Consider the following 27,540-nt stretch of genomic DNA (forward strand, 5'->3'; position numbering starts at 1 on the left):
GTCATAGTTTGTCGAATTCGCTCTAACGCATTAATCTCGAAGTGCCAGGAAAAAACGTACGTCCGTGATTATTATACATAGAAATTCGAAAATTATGTACTCGTTGAAGGGTGTTTCCATATTAAAGCTACTTATACTTATTGGGACCGTGCAAGTTCGGAAAAGCGACACCTGGTTTCATAGCTCAGCAACATTTTTCGCACTTTTAATTATATTGGCCAATTATATTAGTCCTGATTACTGGATAATTGTCAAGACCATAGTCCAACAAAATAATAAGAAGAAAAATTAAGATTCAGGTTATGTGATTAAAACGTAAACAATTGTATGTAGTAAATAAAATTAGTTATTAAAATGCAGTACTGCAAGCAAAATAAAATTAATTAAATTAACCTTCATATAATAATTGCATATCATATCAATATTGTGGAGCAATATATAATTTTTTCTTCTTCAATGACAGTAGGTATGAAATTTACGTCAATTTGACAATTTTAATTGACAATATAAATTATTTTTAAGAAAATTACAATATTTCTCCGCTATTTGCGCTTGACCGTTTCTCGTATCCCCTCCAAGTACTTGTACACCGCGAATAGATGTACTCGGAAAAATGAAAGAATACCTATGAACGATCACATAAATCACATAATATTCAGATTATTAATCTATCTCACTCGTTTGTTATTTATGAAAAAAAAAACAGCAAATACAAAATATGTGATTGATGTGATCGGTCATGGGAATTCTTTCATTTTTTCGACTGTATAACTGATTGACAATTACAATACTCTAAATAGATATCCCATCCATGATGCGAATAAAGATAATTTGAAACAAAAGTAATCTATGGTGACTGTGGGTTTCACAATTTTAACGGATAAAATGACAACTGTAATTTTAGCTTAGAAATTTGTCAACGACGTAAATATAAATATTTTTTGTCATTAATATATTCGGGCATTCTATAGTGACATATTATTGTATTCTATATTTATTCATTTTTTTCTTAAAATATTTTAAATATTAATATTCTGGCAATTATTTATATAAATATAAATATTTATATAAACATAAATATAAATAAAAAAACCATAAAATCCTTTATAAAAGGTACATTTGTTAAAATCCCTATACAGGGCTACATCACAGAACAGAACTAGTTTTCAATCGGTTGATCGATCATCATCAGTGTTTGCTTGAATCTAACATGCTAACCACCAAAGTAAAAAATATTTGGGTAAAAATCCTTTAAAATGAATCCGTCATAGGAACATAGAAAAAATGATGTGAATTTTAACATGGATGTTTAAAATATCCACTGTTTCATGCTCGAGGTACCATTGAGCTCAATTTGACTTGTTCACCTCATGGCTCTATGGAAGCAAGTGACTTCGCTACAACGAGTCAATAAGTCAAATACATATTTATTACTTTATTTGATTTGAAGAATCATAGTAGAAAGTCCAAGTACATCATCATCAAAAGTTTTTGTAGACGTATGATTAGATGGGAAATGACACATAGTGGAAAAACGTGAAAAGCAGAGACAATTCCAATGAGAAAATTATAAATCCAAACCACTAACATACTGTAAAAAAGATACTGTAATATTGTGTAAAAATTGTTTTATACAATATAAAAATAATCTTATTTATCATGTAATATATATACCTACGTTTTTTATGTAAATAAATGTTTATTACTATTATTATCCAGTTATTTTAGAGTTATTTTTGTCTTAAAAACGTGTCTGTCATGGAAGTAAAAATTATAAAATACTTATATAAAATACGAATAAAATAATGTACGGAGGAAATTATTATGCTAAGAAAATGACTATAATTGCTTTTTAATTACAAATAACGTCAATATTATTGTTCTAGCTTTAAAAAGAATAGTAAGAAGTACTCTCGGGCAGATTACTACTGCAGCCACTGAACAATTAAAAACCCTGATCATAAAAAATTGTGTAGAAAATGGGTTCGCCGATAATGAAGACGATTTAAAGGTGAGGTAAAATAATTATTTAGTGTGTATTTTATTCAACAATTTTTGTTATTAATTAGGGACAACATTATCTGCCTTATGCAGCGTTTAGACACCGCGATAAATCGCAGAAATGTATCGATATCAATCGAGTTGTTTCAATTTATCGCTGTGTGTAAACGGTACATCGCAGTGATTTCTCGGAATTGTAATTGGATTGTAGTTGGTATCGGATTGCATCAATTTATTGTAACCATCGAGTTGTTTCAGTTTATAATCAATCGCAACAATATATAACAATATATAGCAATAAACAGCTTTAAAAAATCAATAAATTGTAGCAATTTATCGTCATAATAAATTGCTCGCATTTATCGCGACGTCTAAACGCCACTTAACATTCTCAATTAGTAAATAACTACATATAATTCATGGTTAATAAAGTATCTTGTACGTTATACTTCCATTTTAATTGTCCCACAGAATAATCGTGTTACTTCCAAACATACAATGTACAGAGACACTACTAAACTTGTAGCCGTGGATCCAGCGCACCAAAAAAAAAATATTAATAGCAAGCTGAAAATTTGTTAATAACTTGACGGTGTCTAGTCGGACAAACTTTGATGTACGGAACCACTGGAACAGGGGAAGGTTTAATTGTGGAACAGGTTACAGATTTCGAACGTCAGACTACGAAAACGTCCCATGTATTTTGTCGGACAGAAATTCCAATTGATTTGTTACCTTTTCAATAAACTCTTATGCAAAAATCAGACTGATATTTATCGCCGATATAATTCATTTCATTTCATATTAATGTTATAGCCCAGTCGGGATACCATTTGACCTTGCATTAGGAGCTGCCCCAAATTTTATTTTTCTAATCTTTATAGGAGGTCAATAGTAGTATAAATTTAAAATATCGACTAAATTTGACCGTTGCGTTAGCCGCCATCTTGATTTTAAACGAGAACCGTTTTTGCTCAATATCTCCGCCATTTTCAACTTTTTGACAAAAAATGTACAAACTGAAATTGTTGAAAATGCGATTTTCTATAATTTCGTTTATTATAATTTTTTTGTGCGGTCACTATTTTCCAAGTTATGAGAAAAAAACAGTGACAGTTAAAGCATAATTCTTGATTTATTGAATTATCTCGTTTATTATTACTTTTACAACAAATTTTAACCCATACAAAAATGAAGAGAATTAAATGATGTACAATTTTGATATCCTTCATATTTTTGATAAAATCAATATTTAAGGTAGTACGTATGCGGAAAAGCGCAAGCGTAAGACCCGATTGATTTTAAAGCAATTGTTTTTGTTCAATATCTTCCCCATTTTCAAGTTTTCGACAAAAAGTGTAAGAACTGAGATTGTTGCTATTACGATTTACTACAATTTTTCGAGAGAACCAGTGGCCGGTCTAAGAGGGGGGAATGGGAAAATTCCCCCCAACGGGGTCCAAAATTTAAAAAAAATTGTTGAAATATTAAAATATGTTAGCTGACATGAAACCTAATTATCGACAGACAAATTCAACCAATATATCCCGCTAGTTAATAAAATTAAGTGAACTTAATGCATATAAGTTATGATGTATGTCTTAGTTTGGTTGGTGTTTCATTGGAAGTTTCAAAAATTGTGTAAAATATAATTCTCTTTATTTTTGTTTATGTACAATTATGTCGTAAAATTAAGGTTGATATGAACCCTTAATTAATTTGTTTCTGATCCTAGAGATGGCTGTACTGTAGCATGTTACTGTGGTAACATTTTCAACTTAATTGTAGATTTCTACATGATGACTCTGTAATAATGTAGAAACCTGAACACTATTCTGTCCTTACACCCATTGGCTCAATTGGTCCTGTTGCCAAATTGTTTAGACAGTAATTTTATCAAGGCCTAATAACAATGTAATGTAGCAAGAAACATTTAGTCCATGATGTGATGCCGCTCCCGTCTAAAAAAAAATATGGTTCGGTTTCTCTGCGGATTCCTATTCAGAAATGTTCTCTTGAAGGAAATATGAAGTGCGCAGGGCGAAATTTTTGGCCAGCAATTGTTTAAAATTTTTTTTTAAGAAATTCAAAAGATCACCCTTTTTGCTCCGGAAAATATTTTTTTAGGTTTTTTGGGTGTCTAACAAGAAAGGTGTGTTGTCATTTTTCTCAAAAGTTGATAGATTTCGAGTTAAGGGCGATTTAAAATCTGAAAAATGCGATAATACGCATTTTCGAAGTTTAAAAACTTAGATTTATGTATATTAATATATCTGAAATAGCCAAGTGCTTGAATTAAAGTTTTTTTTTTCAAAATTATGAAGAGTAGTCGGTTCTATCTTAAATTTAGACCGTTCTTTTTAAAATGTATCAAAGAATATATAGTGAGTAGAAGTTTACGGCCCTGTAACGTTTTAGCATAGGATTTCACCGTCATCTCACCACCGCCCGCTTTGCGGCCGTAACATCCCTTGCCAACAAGCATCCTTATAAACGTGACCATCTGTTTCATATAAAAGCTTCCTCTATGAGCTATTATTATATTCGTTCAATTCGTTGATGTTATTATGCGTCCATTCAATTTTAATGCCGATGCGGCAGGTTCTATTTCAACAATCTTCTATTTTGCACGGGAAAATATTTTTTCAGGTTTTTCGGGTAATACTAAATAAAAAAGTTTGTTTTCATTTTTCTGACAAGTTTTTTCAAAACTGATAATTATTATTATTTTTGTAGTTGATAAGTGCCTAAAATCGAAGCTTAAACATTTAATTTTAAGATTTTGCTGGGTAACCGGGGCTTATTTCAAAAATAAATCGTTGTTTTTTTTACTTGTTAATTATGCGCGTTAAAAATAAAATTTAATAGTTATTTATGATATAAGTGTTGAAAGTTTAAAAGTACACGTCTAAGGCAGGCATGTGAAAGTTTGCAGAATCAGCGAAGCGAATTCTGCAATTCACACGAGTGCCTTAAAAATGTACTTTTTAACACGTACAATATTTTTTTTACAAACGTCTATTTATATTATAATTGTATCAACAATTATAATTTATTTATTCTCATTTACAGGACAATGACAATACCTACAAAAACTTTTACTTGAACTTGACTGACATTTCATTTTTATATTTTTCTTGACATTACATCAAAACCGTCTATACTGTCAATACGTAAATCATAATATAACAACTATAGAATAACATCTACTTTTATTGTTGTAAGTATATTCTAACAAATTTTAATAGTTTTTTCTACAAACGTGTTAAAAATGCAATAATACAGTTTAAATTAAATTTTAAAAAACCTTTTAAACTACCTTTTTCAAATTGAGCAAGTTGTACTATTAATATTAATATTAATAAATGAAATATGAAATATAAATATTTTGACGTTTCACAATTTGACAATTCACTTTTAACTGCAGTGCCTTAAAAATTTTAAAGCACTAGTGCCTTAAAGTAGCATTTTTAACGCTCGTATGGAGTGCTAAAAATTGCATTTTTAACAAGGTTGTAGAAAAAAGTTATTTAAACAATTTCTGCCCAAAAATGCCGTCCGGCACCCTCCTCATAATGTTTAAAGGAGACATTTTTGAGCAGAAATTCCAGAGAAACTGAATGGGAAGCATTTTTCATGCGGGAGCTACCACACAACCGGGACTACTTCTCTTTAAATTTTGTATATTATTATTACCATAGTTTTATAAACAATTTATTTATTTTTTTAATTATTTACAATGTATCAATTACATACGCCAATCATATCGCACGATAAAACTGTGGAAAACCAACAACCAACCTACAGTTTAGGACTTACAGGACTTAAGCAGTCACCATATGTAAATGGGGGAAACTCCTGGAGTTGGCCGAAGAAATCAATATTCACCTTATTCATAGTCTAAAAGATAAAACTACTTTCTTTTATAGGAGATGGCGCAAAGGCGCAACCTCGATCTATGCTGGGTTTCGAGTAACTCACAGTTGCAACTACTCCCAAGCTTCCGAACCGTATTCCATAGTTTCCCCCCGCAGCCAACATCGACCAGTCATAATCGAAATAGATTCAGAAAGATTCAGATTGAGTTACACTAAATACCAATTACCAATCTTGTGAATTTGTTTAGAAACATTGTTTAGACAATTTCTACCCAAAAATTTCGCCGGCACCCTTCTGATTTATTTAAAGGGGACATTTTTGAATAGGAATCCGCAAAGAAACCAAATCAGAATTTTTTTCAGACGAGAGAGGCCTCACATCATAGACTAATTGCATATTATGTTTCTCAGTAACTAAATATTCCAGTTGTTAGTCATCTCTTATCTCACACTGAAAAATGGTAATAAAATTTTATGACTGCTTGCAATCTTGTAAAAATGTATTAGCACAAATTTTGTTTATACATAAACTTTTTAACACGTTGACGGACAGGGCGTCAAATGTATAAGCAAGTGTTGTGACACTATATGAATTTTGCAAAGTAGAATATACACTGGCGCGCAAAAAATTTAGCTCACTAGATGAATTATTTGATGCCTCGGATTTCCTAAACCTGTTGTCCGATTTGAATAATTTTTTTAGTATGTTATAGCTTTATTATTTAAGAATCTTAATGAGTTAATATTGTTGCTAGACAGGTAAATGTCATTTTATACCGGGTGTAACAATCATACTGTGTTTTTCCTTAAAGTTCGGAACACTCTGTGGAATATTATAGCATAGATAAAATGAGGCGGTCAGAGCAACAGTGGCCTAACCCACATCCCACAATTTTACCAAAACGATATTATTACATTAAAGTTATTCTTTATTTAAGTGTTTTTAGGTGCAGACTAGTTCAAGCAATGGTTGCTTCAGCCACTCTGCATCTGAAAACACTGAAGTAATGCATAACTTTAATGTATTAAAAGCATTTTGGTAAAATTGTGGGATGTGGGTTAGGCCACTGTTGCTCTGGACGCCTCAAATATTGAAATTAGAACTCAATTGTAGCCTTCGGCTTTCTTAACACTTTCTTTTTTTATTCATTTGCTTATGTTGGATAATAAAAAAGTTAGGTGTAGGTATGTACTTTAACAACTAGCCATGCTCTTCATCAATACAGGGTGTTTCTAAATAAGGGCGACAAACTTTAAGGGGTAATTCTACATGAAAAAATAGTGACCGTTTGCTTTATAAACATTGTCCACAAATGCTTAATTTCCGTGATACGGGATGTTGAATTTTTTCTTACCAACTGACGGTTTATTTGTTGCTCTAAAATTGATTGAGATATGCAACTGAAAGTTGGTAGGTTTTAAGAGGTAGTTATTACGCATTGTTTGGCATACAATTAAGAATTTTATATTCGCCATTGGCGTGCATACCGGATGTATCTAAAATATTTATACCCGTATGAACGCCAATGGTGAATATAAAATTCTTAATGGTATGTCAAACAATGCGCAATAACTACCTCTTAAAACCTACCAAATTTCAGTTGCATATCTCAATCGGTTTTAGAGCAAGAAATAAACCGTCAGTTGGAAGAAAAAATTCAACATCCGTATCAAGGAAATTAAGCATTTGTGGACATATGTTTATAAAGCAAATTGTCATTATTTTTCATGTAGAATTACCCCTTAAAGTTTGTCGCCCTTATTTAGAAACACCCTGTATTGATGAATAGCATGGCTAGTTGTTAAAGTACCTAACTTTTTTATTATCCAACATAAGCAAATGAATCAAAAAAGAAAATATTAAGAAAGCCTAAGGCTACAATTGAGTTCTAATCTTAATATTTTATCTATACTATAATATTCCACAGAGTGTTCCGAACTTTAAGGAAAAACACAGTATGATTGTTACGTCCGGTATAAAATGACACTTACCTGTCTAGCAACAATATTAACACATTAAGATTCTTAAATAATAAAGCTATAACATACTTAAAAATTCATTCAAATCGGACAACATGTTTAGGAAATCCAAGGCATCAAATAATTCATCTAGTGACCTAAATTTTTTGTCCGCCAGTGTAATAGCGAAATTGCTAAATTTGTTTTATGGAAACAATATGTTTTTTGTAAACATGTGGACGACGACCATGGATGTCGTATTATATTTCATATGCATCTGTAGATGTAATGTGATAAAAAATCTACAAAAATCTACCGATTTTTTGTCATAACTCGTTATTTTAAAAATGTCGTCTATAGACGTTCTGTTCATCAACGTGTTAAGAACTAAAAATATCTGAAAGAATAAAGTCAATGTATGATAGAAAAAGAATAGAAGAAAAGAATAGGATTTTGATTTTAAATTCGGCAAAATATGTTTAAGCAAGGCGAAAACATCGTGTTTCTTGAGAAAAATATTCCCATGAGATCTTTTTGCGTAATCAGTTTCATGAGATACCGCAGAATAAGGTCCAAAAAGGTTATAATAAAGATATTAAAAATGATTGTTAACAGAAAAAAATACTCACAACTATTTCACTAACACCAAAACTAGTTCTTCTCTGACTTGCTCGTCGATTTATTGCATTTCGATTTAATGTCCATGATTCAGCTCCTTAGTAAAGCACACTGTGTACATAACATATAATTAGCCTTATTCGGAGGGCCAATATCAGATCTTTGCTGCATAAAATCTTTTTCATTTTCACGAAGTTGGCACGTGCTTTTTCAATTCTCTCTTATTTCTGGAGTATAATCGTTATTTTCTGTGATTATCGTTCCCAGTAAATATATTTTTTACTCTCTCAGACTGCTGGCCGCCTACCGTTAATATTTCATTTGTATTGTTGTTCTTGCTGTACAATGGGGCATTCGATTCCATAGAACTCTGGACCGTATTAAACGGAATGAATAACGCAAGGAAGTCATCTAAGATTTGCCGATGACATAGTGCTCATAAGAAACAATACAGAAGAACCAATCTACATATTAAAGATGCTTAAACATGAATCTGAGAAAGGCGGTTTAAAAATGAATTTAAATAAAACAAAAGTGATGACAAACCAAAATATCAGAATCGACTTAGTTGGAAGTGAGATCGAAAGTGTCGAAGAGTCACACGATCAAACTAGGCAAACAGAATCAAACGGACGAGATAGCTATAAGAATCTGAATTACTTGGGCAGCAGTTGCAAGACTCAGTGATGTGTTGAAAAACAAAAAGATACCAATAAATCTAGAAAAAAGGATACTCAACAGTTGTATTCTACCAGTTATGACTTATGGAGTGGAGACCGTGACACTTACAGGGTTATCAGCCAATATATTAAGAACAACACAGAGGGCCATCAAACGAGCTATCTTAGGAGTATCTCTGAGAGAACATATTCGAAATGGGACGTACGAAACAGGACGAAGGTGGAATCTGTTAATGGAAGAATTGCGCAAATGAAATGGAGCTGGATAGGACAGGACACGTGCCACGGCAAAACAATGAAAGGTGGACGAGAAACATTTTACATTGGAGACCACGCGAGCATAGTCGTAGCAGAGGAAGACCACAAAGACGATGGCTAGATGACTTCAAAGCAAAAGTGGGGAGAAACTGGTACCAAATAGCACAAAACAGAGAAGAGTGGAGAACTCATGGGAGGCCTTTGTCCAGGAGTGGATGCAACCAGGCTAAAGAAGAAGTTATTGTTTTCTTTAGGGACATTCACTTAACAAGCTACATGTTTTTATGGATTCGGCTGCCTCTAGAGATGTATATTCTCGGGATGAATACAGTCACTTAACTTCCACAATATTATTGTCACTTACTGACCCGTCCGGACAAGCTCGTAAAAACCCATAACCTTTTTCAAACACAGAAACAATCCACACTGCTTTACTATATTTTTTATTTTGATAGCAATTTCTGGTTGTTCTTCGTTTCTTATCAGATAAAACAATTGTTCCAGATATCGTTATCACGTTTCCTCTTTTTAGTTCTTTATCGATGATTATTCTGCCGAGCCGTTTTCATTTTCTAATATTCCATAATCTTTCTCTTCCTGCTCTTAAAGAAACTGTTTATTAGATTTTTTTTCTTTCTCATTTAATTTATACCGATCCAGATTAGCTCCATATAACAGTTTTAAGTTCTACTTCCATCAGACTAATCAATACGTTTATTTAACATACCTATTATTAAGTGACAACACATTTTTTCTTTTGTCTTATTTATTTCTGTTGTTTTTGTACAGAGAAGAAATCAATATAGATGTAAGATTTTTAAAATTGATGTTACCTATTATTCCTTGTATATTGATCCTTTTTTATTTTTAATATGAAGGTGAAAATATTTTTAACCTCTCCTCAATTAATTTTAGAAGTGGTTATTTACTGCTCTTACTCCATATCAATTTACATATCGTCCAATTGTTTTCCCTTAAATTTAGCTCACCACAAATGCAAAAAGTAATGGACAATGAAAATTTTAAAGATAAAGTAATAATTTCAGTTAAAATCTTTAACAAACATAAAACTGCGACAAAAGAGAAATACCATCGATGGTAGTTATTAGAAACACTATTTGACAAATGAAGACTGCTCCAATTCCAATTCAAAATATAGTCAAATACAAAGCTTCAGAGATACATGAAAAAATACAAATAAAAAAAGACAACTTTATGGTACTTAAAAACATTAAAATGCCAATTGCCAACTAGGGTTTAATCGAAACAGAAAGTACCGGCCCTAAATATATCAAAATCTAATACGGCCAAGGGGACTGAAAATATTTCAACAAAAGTAGTTAAATTAATTTCAGAAGGTCACGTTGATGCGTTATAAATAGACGTTATAGTAGTAGGCTTATATTACCTACTAACATTAAAACATTTTGTTGTACAAAGTAATTGATATGGCAACGCTGTTAGGATAAAATTCTGTGTGACGCGATTGAAGCAGAAGGCACTGCTATCTATCGAACATAAATATTACCGATGGTGTAGATGGCGCCATGTCATGGCTGCACAAATTCTTAGCGGCAATTCAAGATATAATTCTTGTTTATCGAGATTTTTCATATGTTTAGGAAAAAATATTCAACATTTTATTGGAAATATTTACCATTGTTACAGTTTTATATATGTTGTTATTGAAATTTTATCCAATTTCTTACCGGTAGCTTTATTATAAGCCGAAACATATTATTTTTTCCTACTGTGGCAAAACTCTACATTCAAAAATTTTTAAAAAATTCATAAGTATTTCCTAGGATTATATCTTTATGCTGTAAGAAAATTAACAAAATTGTATGCTTAGTTTTCCAGCTTTATACTTGAAAAAAAGGAGTTTTTTTGAGTTTTTTCGAAAACGAAAACATGAAGTTTGCTCAAAATTTGTCAAAATACTTCTAGTGATCACATATACCTTCTCAATTTTTTTCAAATTTTTTGAATGTGTAGTTTATTTTTGGGGGGGTTCAGATCAACCTTAATAATAAATGAGACAATTCAATAATTATGCTTCTCTCCGCTTCCACTATTTTCCTCCTTAACTCGAAGAATATTAATCGCATAAAAAAATTGTGGAAAAGAAGTTGTAGGAAATTGCGTTTCCAACAATTTTAAATCCTACCGTTTTTGTCGAAAAGTTGAAAATGGCGGAGATATTAAGAAACAACGGTTCATCTTTAAAATCAATATGGCGGCTAATGCAACCGCGGTATTCAGTCGAGATTTTAAATTTACACTACTGTTGATCTCCCCTAAAGGATAGAATTATAAAATTTGGGGCAGCTCGGAAAAAAGATTCAATTCAGTAATTATGCTCCCCCTCACCACTTTTTACTATTTTCCCACTTAACTCGGAAAATATCAACCGCATGAAAAAAATTGTTAAAAAGAAATTGTAGGAAATTGTATTTGGAACAATTTAAGTTGAAAATGGCGTAGATATTGAACAAAAACAATTGCTACAAAATCAATCAGGTCTTACGCTCGCGCCATTATCGCATACATACTACCTTAAATATTAACTTTATCAAAAAAATGAGAAAAACTAAAATTATATAGAATTCAATTCTCTCTATTTTTGTATAGGGACATTTTTGTCGTAAAACTAACAATAAAGGAGATAATTCAATAGTTATGCTCTATTTATATATAACTGTCACTATTTTCCGCTATAACTTGGAAAATATCGATGGCACGAAAAAATTGTAAAAATAGAAATGATAGAAAATTACATTTTTAACAATTTTGATTGTTATACTTTTTGTCGAAAAGTTGAAAATGGCGGAGATACTGAGTAAAAACAGTTTTCGTTTAAAAGCAAGATGGCGGTTAACGCAATGGAGGAATTCAGTCGAGATTTTAAATTTACACTACTGTTGACCCCCCTAAAGATTAAAAAAATAAAATTTGGGGCAGCTCCTAATGCAAGGTTAGGCCTGTTATTCGTCTAACCAGACTGGACTATTATACGTGTCGAACTTCAAGAGGGAAAAATACTGAATAGCCGCTATAATAAAAGTACAATAGATTATCTTCTGCCTGTACCGGAAACTTAACCACACCATTCGAATACAAATTAATATCTTTTCAATAAGCTTAAAATTAAGGTTTTACCTGAAAGATCTTGATAGAAACTATATTTCTTCTTCTTCTTCCTCTTTATAAGCAATGCTGCTTGTTCATTTGCGGATCGATGCCTCTATGGAAGGTTGTCACTCCATTTTTTCCGCGGTCGGCCGATACTTCTTCTACCGATTGGTGATTTATCTTTTGCTATTTTGACCACACGTGTCTCACCCATTCTGCCTATGTGGTTATTGCATTCTTTTTTTTTTTCATTTAGAGTCCACTCGTTAATACACTGTACCGGGTGTCCCAATAAGAATGGCGCTCGGCCATATCTCAGGAACCGTTTATAGTATAGCTTTGGGAAAAAAAAATGTATAAGAAAAGTTGCCTCGAGAAAAGCCTGGAAATTATTTTCATAATTGTAAGTCTACCGCTAGAGGGCGTAATTGAATATCAAAAATTAAAAAATCGAAATTTTACAAAATTTGCCTAATGAAAGGGCACTGGAAATCCGATTATCGTATTCTTTATAAAATTCTGCGTATTATCTGCTTGTTATGAAAAAATCGCTGTAAGTCCGGTGCTGCTTAATCGATTTTTGCAAGCTTGGTCTTGTTAAAAACAGCTCTTTTTCGCCAATGTAATAGTTATAATTTGAAAACAGCCTATTACGTAATATGCCGGCTAGGAGGCGCTATTTATTTTCTTTTTAGAAATCTAGTTTTCTTTAGAAAATATTAAATACAAGTATGTATTTTTTTAACTGTATTACAAAATTACACCAAATTAGCAACAGAATACCGAAAACCGCATGTCTATACCTTTTTCCTATCTCGAGATATCTTAAGAAACGTGTAAATTTTAAACATAATTGTTGCTGTCATATAAGTGGAAATATATAGGAGCAAGCAGTGTGCTATGGAAAAAATCAAAGAAACATTTTCCACATGTCACCGCATATAATAAATCAAAACAAAATATGAAAAACTCTACTACTGGGGTGACGTCTTTGGGGATATTTCATTGCATATATTCTAGCCGCATCAGTTGCATTTCTTATGCATTCAAAGAATGTGGCTATCATGTCATATGCTTCTTAGTTTGTAAGAATCATCTTGAATTTCACTCTGTATAAATTTTATATAAACATTAATAGAAACAAACCGCAACAAACCACCAATGCACAAATTTTTATGTTTTACTGATTTGACACATAATTTGACACAAAATGACTTCTTGAAGTTAATACTTCTAATAGTTCTATTTTGTTCCATAGCACACTAATTGTTTCACTTTGACTTCCTTAACTTAGTTTACCGGTGACAATAACAGTTATGTATTTATCTTAGTTGGAAATAGGATAATTGATATTAAAATATAATGAAATAAAAATTAAAAATTTGTGTAGAAAATCTTACGTTTTTACATTTTCTACGATTCATCGAGAGAAAAGCAAATGCGCAGAGGCAACAATTCATAAAAATTTACATATTAACGCTATTTTTTTGGTATCATTTTAAGTATTAAAATTAGTGTAATATTTAAATAAAAATAAAATTAAACTGTTTAAAATATATTTATTTCGATAAAATCATAATAATAGAAGTATAAATTCTTACTCGCGTACAAAGTACACACACTCTTTTTGTTATATTTTATAGTGTTATTTGTCTTATTGTTGTTTTGATTCACGATATACGGTGACATCTGGACAATATTCCTTTGTTTTTTTTTTTCATAGCACACTACGTGCTTTTATATATTTCCACTTATATGACAGCAACAGTTATGTTTAAAATTTACATGTTTCTTAAGATATCTCGAGATAGAAAAAGGGTATCGACATGCGGTTTTCTGTATTCTGTTGCTAATTTGGTCTTATTTTGTAATACAGAAAAAAAATACATACTTGTATTTAATATTTTCCAAAGAAAACTAGATTTCTAAAAAAAATAAATAGCGCCTTCTAGCCGGCATATTACGTAATAGGCTGTTTCCAAATTATAACCATTACATTGACAAAAAAGAGCTGTTTTCAACAAGACCAAGTTTGCAAAAATCGATTAAGCAGAACCGGACTTAGAGCGAATTTTTCATAACAGGGCTCCCACTCACCCCCACCTCTTATTTGCACAGGTAGACTTAAACTTGTGAAATAAAATATGCACAGAATTGTATGAAGAATACGATGATTGGATTTCCAATGCCCTTTAATTAGGCAAATTTTGTAAAATTTCGATTTTTTAATTTTTGATATTAAATTACGCCCTCTAGCGGTGGACTTACAATAATTATGAAAATAATTTCCAGGCTTTCCTCGGGGCAACTTTTGTTATAATTTTTTTTTTCCCAAAGCTGTAGTATAAACGGTTCCTGAGATATGGCCGAGAGCCATTCTTATTGGGACACCCGGTACGTTACATTTTCTTCTAACGTCTTCACTCCTCTTTTGATCTGTCAGCGTATTACCTGTAATTCTTCTCAGTACTCTGTGCCGTTTCTAGTAGTTTTTATGTTGTGGCTGTATTGAGTTTTGTTTCCTGATGCATATGTCATTATTGGTCTTACACTGGCTTTATAAATTCTTGACTTCATCTCAGTGTTAATATGTAGGTTTCGCCATATATATAGTGTTATTAAAACATCCTGCCAGTGTATTAGTTTTTTGTACGTGATTTGTCACTTCTTTGTTCAGGTCTCCGTAGCTGGACACTGTAATTCCAAGGTATTTTATTTCCATCACATGTTCGATACTGATACATACCATCAATTTCTATTTTACATTTGATTGGTTCTTTCTTCTTCTTCACGTGTCATCTCTGGCAATCATCATGGCTATTCTTATCTTAGATGCTGCTGCTCTAAATAGTTCGGTTGATGTGCATCCGTACCATCCCTCAAGTTACGCAACCACGAGATTCGTCTCCTTCCTACAGTTCTCTTGGATTTTCCCCTGTATAATCAACTGAAGTATGTTGTATCTCTCATTACGCATAACATGCCCCAGGTACTGCAGCTTTCGTGTCTTGATGGTTTCCAATATTTCCAGTCTTTTGTTGACTCTTCTCATGACTTCTTTTTTTGTTATATGCTCGGTCCATGATATCTTCAGGATTCTTCTATACACCCACAGTTCAAATGCTTCCAACTTTTTAATAGTCGATGCGTTTAGATGCGTTTAGATGTTTAGAGTCCATGCTTCTATCCCGTAAAGCAGAGTCCAGAAAAGGTAACACCTTGCCAGCCTAACTCTCAAGTCTATTGGTTTTTTACTGAGTATTATTGTTTTAGTTTTCTAAGATGAAATTGTCATATTGAATCCTCTTGCTTTTATATTAAATCTGTGGACTAATCTTTGCAGACCATATTTATCTTGGGCTATCAATATTGCGCGCTCAGCGTAACATAGTATTTTTACTCCTTTATTTCAATTGTGTATCCTCTTCCTTTGTTGACGTTTTTGATTATTTTATCCATGATGTAATTGAAGATCATAGGACTCGGCGAGTCTCTATCTTATTCCGCTGCCTATGTCCATATAGTCCAGAAAGCCACTGCGCATCCGCTAGGAAAAATATTCTAATTCGGATTCTTTGCACAATCTTACTCAAAAAGGACTCCTTTTAACAAATTTGCATGTTGCCAGGACCAAAAAGTGGTCAAACATTTTTTAAACGTTATTTTTTTGTTTTTTTCCTAAAATTCTTTTTTTGCACGGAAAAAAGTTTTGTTTGCACGGAAAAAAGTTTTTTTTAGGTTTTTTGGATCATTCCAAAGAGAAAAGGTCTTTAGTGACTTTTCTCTAAAAATGATAGTTTTTGACATATAAGCGATTAAAAATTGAAAAATTGCGAAATCGGCCATTTTTAACCCTCAAAAACTATGTGAAAAACTGAAAATTTGAATGTTGCCAAGGTAGGTAGATATTCTTTAAACATCGATTGATGAAATCCCGAAGAGTTTTTTGCAATACAATATTTAAAACTCCTTTGTTTTTTAATTGCTAATCAAGCGTGCACGACACTATTTTCCACCGACAGTATGGTGCAAATGAAAGGAATAAATTCGTTATTTCGTAAACCGGCGACTTTAAGGAAAAATCCCGAAACAGGTCGATTTTTATTTTTAAGTTATGATATTGTGGCATATATGGTATACTAGTGACGTCATCCATCTGGACGTGATGACGTAATCGATGATTTTTTTAAATGAGAATAGGGGTCGTGTGCTAGCTCATTTGAAAGGTTCTTCAATTCTCCATTCAGTAATATAAACATTTACATAATTATTTATACAGGGTGCCCAAAAAATTTTTATTAAATTAAATTATTTGACAAAAAAAGAAGTAGAAGGACACCCTGTATAAAAAAGTATGTAAATGTTTACATTACTTGATAGAGAATTGAAGAACCTTTCAAACGAGCTACCACACGACCCCTATTCTCATTTAAAAAAATCATCGATTACGTCATCACGCCCAGACGGATGACGTCACTAGTATACTATATATGCCACAATATCATAACTTAAAAATAAAAATCGACCTGTTTCGGGATTTTTCCTTAAAGTCGCCGATTTTCGAAATAACGAATTTATTCCTTTCATTTGCACCATACTGTCGGTGGAAAATAGTGTCGCGCACGCTTGATTCGCAATTAAAAAATAAAGGAGTTTTGAATAATGTATTGCAAAAAACTCTTCGGGATTTCATCAATCGATGTTTAAAGAATATCTACCTACCTTGGCAACATTCAAATTTTCCGTTTTTCACATAGTCTTTGAGGGGTAAAAATGGCCGATTTCGCAATTTTTTAATTTTTTATCCCTTATATGTCAAAAACTATCATTTTTAGAAAAAAGTCACTAAAGACCTTTTCTGTTTGGAATGATCCAAAAAACCTAAAAAAACTTTTTTTCATGTAATAAAAATAATTTTAGGAAAAAACAAAAAAAAACGATTAAAAAATTTTTGACCACCTTTTGGTCCTGGCAACATGGAAATTTGTTAAAAGGAGTCCTTTTTGAGTAAGATTGTGCAAAAAATCCGAATTAGAATATTTTTCCTAGCGGATGCGCAGTGGCTTTCTGGACTAATAGGTTCTGTAAGTTTTCCTTATATTCTGACTTCCATTATGTTGTTTTGGTAAATGTTTTCTACGGTTTTTATGATATTTTGGGGGACTTCTCTATTATACAGAAGAAGGATTACATCTTTGAGTCTTACTAGCAGCTTTACTTGGGAGAGAATAATTGTGGATGATTTATGTAATAAAATAAAGCTTGTTTAAATAAATCATTTAATAATTACCTGTGGGACTCTTTGATCAACCTTAGTATTTCATTGAAATGTTACAATCGTTTGTGTCCTAAATAAACAATTTTTTAGCAATCATTTAGTGATCTTGAAGCATGTGTTTCCAAAAGAAAAATTTACGTAGATGATAAAGAAGATTTTATAAATAATATTAAAGAATGCAGTCAAGAATCTATTAAAAAAGTCAAAGGCTGTTTAACTGAAAAACAGAGCTACTTTCCTGATTTTTTGTTAAATTTGGCAACTAAAAATGTTGAGTTGCTCTACGACGATAAAGAAATAATAACCAGTAAGTATTTTATGTCATTTTGATTATAAATTAAATTATTTTTTATTTTATTTAGCTAATGCCTCGACAACTAATGGTCATTGGCATGGTGATGGTGATGGTATAGTGGATTTTACCAATTAGGTATCTAGTGTAATGTGTAGTGTGTGTGTTGAGTAAGTGTCTTGTTACTTTGCAAAGTCGACGTCATTGTCTTTGCAAAGAGACGCTAATGGTATCCAAACGTCTACGGTCCCTTCGGTGAGTACCGATCCCACAAAGATATAAATTATTTTCATTTACTAGTTTATAGTAAACGAAAAATTCTATACCCTGGTGAGATTTGAACTCACGACCATTCGGACCTTTCGATCCAAAGGTAGGCGCTCTTACCACTGAGCTACAGAGGGGGTATAAATTAAATTGATATGATTAATATTATGAAACATAATGACAATTCAAATGAATACACACGTAAAATAACAATAGAGATTAGAGTAAAAATAAAGTATGCTAAAGCACTTTGTAGTCCAAACTTAAGTTTTAAGATAGAATAGTCAACTATATCTACTAATCTTCTTAAAAGTTGAAATCTCCATGATAAAAATTGTTATTTGTAGAGATTGCATATAAAGACTAATATTTATGCTGGTTAAATATTTTATATTATACAGGGTGCGCCAAATCTCTGGTTTTCTTTGATTACGGCTAAACTATAGGATATACAAAAAAATATTTATAACAAAACTAATGTGTATCAAATACGTCTATAATTTAAAATTATTTTCGATTATACAGGGTGAGTCAGAACGACGGTATGAACCAAAGTTTTATTTTTTTTAAATTGAACACCCTGTAGGTATATTAAATCATTTTTGAATATGATATATAAAAATATGAAAAATTTGTATAAGGTCTTATAGGCCTAAAGTTAATAATTTTCGAAATATTTTATGTGGATTATGTTTCCAAGGTAATAAAAATTTAAGTAATAGGTCAAAGTTTTTATAATATAGTGTTATTTTTAAATAATTTAATATCTTTTACTTTAAGCCATAAAATATACAGTGTGATCACTATTTGCAAATACAAAATTTTCTCATTTTTTTAATGGGATACCCTGTATATTAGTTGTGCAGTTTGTAGTAAATATTACAACCTTTCTTTTGGTATAAGGTTGTATGTACCTAGCATGTTTAGTTTTGTAGATATTTTTAAAAAACTATAGATTTTACGTTTTTGCGGATTTTTTATTTAAAAATTTTTTGCAAAAAAAATAATTATAATCTGGTTTTAGAAACATACACTAAAATATAAAATACGGAAATAAAAACGTAATTAAAGATTAAAATAAATCGTATGCTAGTACAATTCAATTGAATTTAATAACGTTAAATTATTTTAGAAAAAATATTTTGCCATACTAATGAATGCAAAAATTAGTTACTAACTTGAATAAACAACCAAATTTTAAATCTACCCTAGTAATTTTTCTACCGCAGCAACTTGCCTGTACCAAATTAATTGTTAGTTATAATGTATTTACGAGTAAGATCGGTTAAAAACTTTTTAATTTACCTACATCTTAAGAACGTATAAAGTATGCTTTGCAACAAATGAACGTTATGGAAGTATATTAAGAAGTAAATAGTCTATCTATGTACCTATTTGTGTCCCAAAACAAATGTCATATCCACCAATTGTTCGGTTGAAAAATTAAAATTTTAAAATATAAAAAATTGTTAGAAAAATTTCAACTACAAAAGTATTGCCAGTTTTTGTGACACCAGTAAATACTATTTATATTAATAAATAATTTGGCTGATACATTTAACATTCATTTGTTTCAAAGCATACTTTATAATTGTTATGTTCTCAAGATGTAAGTAAAAAAAGGCAAATTAAAAGTTTAACTAATCTTACTCGTAAATACAATATAACTAACAATTAATTTGGTACAGGAAAGTTGCTGTGGTAGAAAAATTACTAAGGTAGATTTAAAATTTGGTTATTTATTTAATTTAGTAACTAATTTGTGCATTCATTAGTATGGTAAATTATTTTTTGTAAAATAATTTAAAGTTATTAAATTCAATTGAATTGTACAAAAAATACTAGCATACGATTTATTTTAATCTTAAATTACGTTTTTATTTTCATATTTGTTATTTTAGTGTATGTTTCTAAAGCAGATTATAATTATTATTTTTAAAAACAATTATTTAATAAAAAAATCCGCAAAAACACAAAATCTATAGTTTTTTAAAAATATCTACAAAACGAAACATGCTAGGTATACCAAAAGAAAGGTTATAATATTTACTACAAAATGTAAAACTAATATAGAGGGTGTCCAATTTAAAACAAAATGAGAAAATTTTGTATTTGAAAATAGTGATCACACTGTATATTTTATGGCTAAAAGTAAAAGATATTATATTATTTAAAAATAACACTATATTATAAAAACTTTGTCATATCACTTAAATTTTTATTACCTTGGAAACATAGGTAATCCACAACCCAATAAATATTACCATTTTTCTCAATAAAAATGTAAATTTCAAAAATTATTAACTTTAGGCCTATAAGACCTTTTACAAATTGTTCATATTTTTAAATAATATATTCAAAATTGATTTAATATACAGGATGTTCCATTTAAAAAAATAAAACTTTGGTTCATACCGTCATTCTGACTCACCCTGTATAATCGAAAATAATTTTAAATTATAGACTCTTTGATACACATTAGTTTTGTTACAAACATTTTTTTGTATATCTCATAGTTTAGCCGTAATCAAAGAAAACCAGAGGTTTGGCGCACCCATACATTTATATGAAATTAAGCCATAACTTATTATAATAAGTGTAATAATAAAAATTACGTTTCATATCTATTGCTAATGTTTCGACTTCCGCTCTGAAAATCATTTTCAATAAAGAATCGTCTTCCCTTTCTTGTAAACGATTTCGGGATGAAAGTCGAAACGTCGAAAACAAAAATATAAAATGTAATTTTTATTACAATCGATTGTGGCTTAATCCCATACAAACACTTAATTGGACTTCGTAAGTCCTAGGTTTTCACCCAAAGAAATCGAAAGTAAAACTGGAAGTCGATTTTTGAACTCTTCGTGTAACTTTGCGTCGATTGATATACGATTTTACTAATTTTGAGTCATGTTTACTAAACTTTGGGTCATCATTGCTTAAACAGAATTCAAACTCAACTTTTCAATATTATAATGGCACTTCTGGTTAAAACTTTTTAACCGGAAATGATATAAAAACCAAAATTTTACATTTGTTCTCATCTTGCTAATGCACGTCGAATGATTTATCGCTGATACTATTTCGGTGACTTTAAAATTACTTACGGCTGCAACTCTAAAACCGGAATTCCGATGTCAAATTTCTCATCTTTAATACCATCCTTGGGTTATAAGCTTTAATTCGACATCTCATTTGTCATTCTATCTGTACCTATTAATAACGGATGAGATTCGCGGACGGACAGACAGTCACGAAACCGGCAGTATGTATTTGTTCTCGTCTTGTCGAATACTATATCACTTGTACTATTCCGCTGACTTTAAAAAAGTACTTCTGGTTGCATTTCTAAAACCGGAAGTCCTAGGACAAAATTCTCACTACAGGATGGTACATTTAGTACCATCCTTGGAATATAAGCTTTCATTTGACACCTCATTTTGTCATTCTACCTGGTATAGTGACGAAGGAGTTATATTCGCAGTCGAACGGACAGACGGACAGACAGCCTAGGTCAAATTTCTCACCTCTAGTACCATCCTAGGATTATTATAAGCTTTCATTTGACACCTAATTTGTCATTTCACTTGGTATAATGACGGAGGAGTTATATTTGCGGTCGCACGGACAGACATACAGACAGCCTAGGTCAAATTTCTCACCTTTAGTACCATCCTTGGATTATAACTAGGGAGCGGATTTATATGCGATCAATTTTGATGAAATATGCGCATATATATGCAGTAAAAAATTACGAAATATGCGCAAGATATTCACAAAAATTCAAAAAATGCGCATTTCGAGAAACCACAAGTTTTCTGTTCTATTCTATTCTAAGGGGTTCTTTTATAGGGCGGGCGGCAATCTTATTTATTATCTTTCAAATAAAATCATTATTTTTTATATATGCAATTTATTTACATTTTTTACAAAAACTGATGCCAATAGTTACCTATTTAAAATAAAATAACAATATCACTATATATATCTCCGATTATAATTTACTATAATGTGTTTTTCCAAATTTTTTACGAGGAAACATTTTCTTTGATCAGATAAAATATTTTTATAACTTGAAAAACTCCTTTAAACATCAACAGAAGTAATTGGGGCGTCTTTAAAATAACTTGTTAAAGCCGAAAATTCTGCACCAAAATCAATTTCAAAATTTCCATTGAAAATTTCGCATCCATACTTTTAAAGCCGTTTAAAGACGAGATCTGATATAAAGCATGAATATTTCAATTTCCGTTAGAAAATCGTAAAACTGTGGTTAAAGGTGTAAATTCTCTTAACAATAGGGGATTTAAAAGAATCACCAGAATTATAGGTACCTATTAAATTGGGATACAAATTGTACTAAATATAATAAGAGTAAATAAAATTTGGATTTCCCGGTAAACCATCCTTTATCATTTTAATATCCTACAATCATTTTATAACGGCTTACTATAAGCACTCAGTGGAGAAGAAGAACCAATAAAGAATTGGAAGAACTATATCAAGAGCCAACGATTACGACGACGATCAAAGCACAGAGAATACGATACTTGGGGCACATAGAGAGAATGGGAAGTAAACGAATGCCAAAAATGGTACTTTCACGAAGACCAATACAAAAGAGGAGGAAAGGCAGGCCAAGGAAAAGATGGAAGGACAGTGTATATGAAGACTTGAAGAAAAGTAACATTGAGAGATGGAAAGAACTAGCATTGGACAGAAGGAGATGGAGAGAGGTCGTGAAGGAGTGTATAAAAAGACTGAAGTGTATTTAAATAAAATTTATAAGTTATGTAAGTTATATTAAGTTATTTATTATATTATTTATGTAATCAGAAATGTAAACATTTTAGCCCTAGGCCTACAAGGCCTGTTGCGCTTAATAAATAAATTACTATAAGCACTATACGCTCTGAGCTTCGCTGGTGTCGCTACGCTCCTAGCGGTTACTAATTCAACTTTTACTGGTAATTTTTAAATTTATTATTCAATTGTTATCGCTTAATATTTACAACGCAAAAAAGTAATTAAATTGTAATCGATTTTATTAAGATTTTTCTAATCATTTTGACGTTCTATTGATAAAATATCAATTTCTTACTTCGGATACTTTGACAATAATCGTGTAGATGGCGCTAAGATTATAATAGATTATTTATAATTAGATATTACGGAACATTAACCTTCCGCCGGTAACGTGAATTCTTGTAACATAGTTGGTAACGTCGGTCTACGACACCGACTTTTTTAATAATGAATATCTTAGGTTGTGATTTTGTGTTAATATTTTGATGTGACTAGATGATTAATATAACTATATTTAAATAACAATATAGTAAGAAATGATCAATATTTATTTATATTCGGGAAAAAAAAGCACATTAAAAAAAGTGGCTTCTTTTAGATACTAACATAATTGACAAATAATTTATAAAAACATGTTAAGTTTTTGAATACAAAATATCAACAAACATATCGACAAGGGTTGAAATGTCACAAAAAAAATAAAATTATTCAACAAATGTCCAACACAAACTGAAATTATTGTCCGTTTGTTTCCTCACTTTTTTATACACTCCACTGCACCACACTGTACGGTTCTGGTTCGGAATTAGCAACAATTTCGTCAAAAAGTTGTTGCAACCTGATTTGTTCTCTTTCATAATCAATATTCATATACAACTCCTAAAATTAACATCTATTATTTAAACTGACCATGGACCAAAAACGACAAAAACCCACCGTTAAGTATAACATAAATGGTAACCTCGGTCTCTCACACCGTCAGGTCAAATAACATATGAACTATCCACACTTGGCCACAGATTTTTCAAGACTAAATAGTGTGATGAGAATTTGAAAGCTACCTGGCCGCGGGGACAAAAAGGAATGCGCATTTGAGTTTTACCGCGAAAAATCCGCTACGTCGGTCTCAGGGACCGTACGTTACAACTCAAAGGTTAAAAAAACTTAAATTCAGTATTTAAAACGTAAGTACCTATATTTAAGGTAAAAATATACACCACAGCTTTGACCAACTAATATTGTTTATAATTAATGTTTTTAATTTTAATTTTAAATTAATCACTTTGACATTTATGTCAAATTTCCGGTAAACGTTTACAAACTTGTCACTACTGGCGTTCGCGAATTTGTAAATATCCCCTCTACGTACGAGCTCACAGCGTATAAGAACAGCCTGTGCGGGGAAAGATTTTGTGTCGAATTAAAAAATTTAATTTATTTTTGGACTTAAATGTTTTTAAATAGGCACACAATATGCATGTTTCTTTAAAAATATGCAAAATTTAGTAAAGTTCTCAAATATGCGATATATGCATGCAATATGCATTTAGCATAAAATCTGCTCCCTAATTATAACCTTTCATTTGACACCTCATTTGTCATTCTATCTGGTATAATGATGGAGGAGTTGTGTTCACAGACAGACGGACGTGGATAATTCAAAGTTTTCACATTTTTTCAAAATTGGGTAAACACAATATAATATTCAACCTAGACACGCCACAAGAATACAGTTTCAGAACTGTTAGTTTTGGATATTGGTAATCTTAGAATGAAGTTTTCCTAAAATTACCAAGAGTATAAATCCTTATAATATATAGCCACAGTCTATACTTTATTTTTGATCTGTATTTAAACCATAAACATAATAATAATAATAATAATTGTATATTTTAGCCGACCTGGTACCATGCATGAAGGTTTTTCAACGATTTGACGTATCCTTTGGTTACCTTAAGTGTATAGTAACTACTTCTAAAAGGACGAATGATACCGCAACAATTCCAGATTCTCTTGAAAACTATTGTTCGTAAGTATTAAAATATTGTGTCAAGATATAAGATTGTGTCAAGGAACAACGACTGAATGTGGCGTAAATTAGAATGGATGAATGGATGAGTAGATGAGTGGAGTGACGAGAAAAGGCAATTATAAGTATAATATAGGAAGTCTAGGGGTAGCACCTTCTCTTCTTCAGGTTCCTTTCCCTATCGGAGGTTGGAAATCATCATCGCTATTTTAATTGTATTGGCCTCACTTCTGAATAATTCTAATGAGGTGCAACAGAAACCACTCTCTCAAATTTCTTAGCCAGGATATTTTGCGTCGTCCTGGGTTTCTCTTCACTTGTATCTTTCCTTGCATAATTAACCTATGTAATACGTACTTCTCACCCCTCATTATATAACCCAGATATTGAATCTTTCTAATTTTAACAGTTTTTATGATTTCACATTCTTTCTTCATTCAGGGGTTGCACCAATTTATGCCAAAATGCGAAAGTATATATCAATAGGGTTCGGACATTCACAACGTCGGGAAGTTAATCACCCAATACGAAGAATCGCTGGCTGATGGGCAAGTTCCTGAGAGAATTTATTAGGAAAAACCAAGGAAGTCATAGAAGAAAGACAGAATAGGTCAATAAAGGGGATTCCTAACTGGTATTACACAAAATATAAACTAACGAATATTATTTGATATGTACGTATGAATACAAAACCACCGGACGGTATTTTTTCAAACTCTCGCAGGGACTGAAGCAGGGAGATGGGCTGGCCCCAACATTGTTTAAATTGGCACTGGAGTATGCGGTTAGGCAAATGCAAACTGGACGAGGAAACCTATTGATCAACAGAACTGTTCAACTGGCCGCTTATACCAATGGTATTAATATTATGAGTAGAATATCAACAGGAACACAGGAAACATGCGCAGCGTTAAAAACGCAAACGAAAAGGCTAGGTCTAGAAATTAACACAAAATAACCAAAGTTATGATACAGATGGGAAGAAATATAGTCTCACAAAACATTATACGTGAAGACGGCATTGAAACGGTTGAAAAGTTTACATACCTCGGAGTAAAAATATATGCAGACGGATCAGAAGATGGAGAAATACGGAACAGAATAACGCAGGCAAACAGAGCTTATTTTGCCCTCTCCCATATATTTCGGTAGGTGGACAAGTGTCCACCGAAATACAATGATAATAATCTATAAAACCATAATTCGACCAAAAGCAGTCTATGCAGACCTATGGCAGTGAAGCATGGGTCCTGATAAAAACATCCAAAAACAAACTCGACACATTCGAAAGGAAAGTACTGAGGAGAATACTAGGACCTGTGAGGGAAAACGGAATCTTCAGAATTCGAAACAACAACGAGCTTCATCAACTTTATAAGGAAACTCCACTGTAAGACTTCACTAGAATACAAATATTGCAATGGACCGGACATGTGATAAGAATGGAAGAGGATAGGCTACCAAAAAGAGCACTGAACGCTATAAGCCAAAAATGCGATGAGAAGACACAGTAAGCAGCAACGCACAAGCGCTTTTAGGAGTCCGTGTATGAAGAAGAGCAGCCACAGACAAACAAGGGTGAAGACAAAAAATAAAGGAGGCCAAGGCTTAATATAGGCCGTAGTGCCGTAGAAGAAGTAGAAGATAAATATTTTTAAGTGGTAAATTTTACGTCTACAAAAAAAAAACAGAAATATCATCCGTAAACAAATTATTATCTCCATGATATCAACACGGATGATTCAAATCGTCGAATGCAGTTTTGCGAAATAATGCAAGATTCATGTAATCAAAATCCAAGCTCCATTCGCCAAATTATTTTTATCTGATGAAGTAACCTTCTATTTACATGCAACAGAAAATCGTCAAAACTGCAGATATTGGATCTTCTCCCAACATCTCTAGATTTTACACTACTTAATTCTTTTTCCAACGGGATTACTTAAAATTAAAGTTTACAACAATCGCCGACAGAATGCACAAAATTGAAAAAATATAATAAGACTGAAAATTAATGAAATCTAGTTGAACATTAATGTAAGTGAAAGAATGGGACACAATTGTACCTTTTAAGTGTGTAAAATTATTTTATATTCCTAGCTGAGCGCTTTCGGCCTACAATGTCATCATCAGAGCTATGGTCAAAATTTTTAAAGTACCACTAAAAAGAGAGAGAGTGGGATTCCATCTTGAATGGCCAGAAAAGGTTTTTGATTTTTAGAATAAAAAACTTGATTGTTGGTTGAAGATTTTTTAATTGTACTATGTAGTCAGTAGGTATTTAGTTGTGGAAAAACCAAAGAGCATACAAGAAATCACACAGGACTTTCACAAAACACGTT

The 27,540-nt window shown here is 31.6% G+C and overlaps 1 protein-coding gene across 1 annotated transcript in view; it reads left to right on the top strand.

The window, feature by feature from the left end:
- The window catches only part of LOC114334641 (uncharacterized), a 61,195-nt gene that overhangs the window by 22,958 nt on the left and 10,697 nt on the right, over nucleotides 1–27,540 (top strand). The window contains exons 3-5 of the mRNA XM_028284730.2: nucleotides 1,887–2,011; nucleotides 17,895–18,111; nucleotides 25,066–25,198. Coding sequence (XP_028140531.1) covers nucleotides 1,887–2,011; nucleotides 17,895–18,111; nucleotides 25,066–25,198 — 475 coding nt within the window. The remainder of the gene's footprint in view (nucleotides 1–1,886; nucleotides 2,012–17,894; nucleotides 18,112–25,065; nucleotides 25,199–27,540) is intronic.

This window comes from Diabrotica virgifera, chromosome 2, assembly GCF_917563875.1.
Source record: "Diabrotica virgifera virgifera chromosome 2, PGI_DIABVI_V3a".
Classification (NCBI taxonomy): Eukaryota; Metazoa; Arthropoda; class Insecta; order Coleoptera; family Chrysomelidae; genus Diabrotica; species Diabrotica virgifera.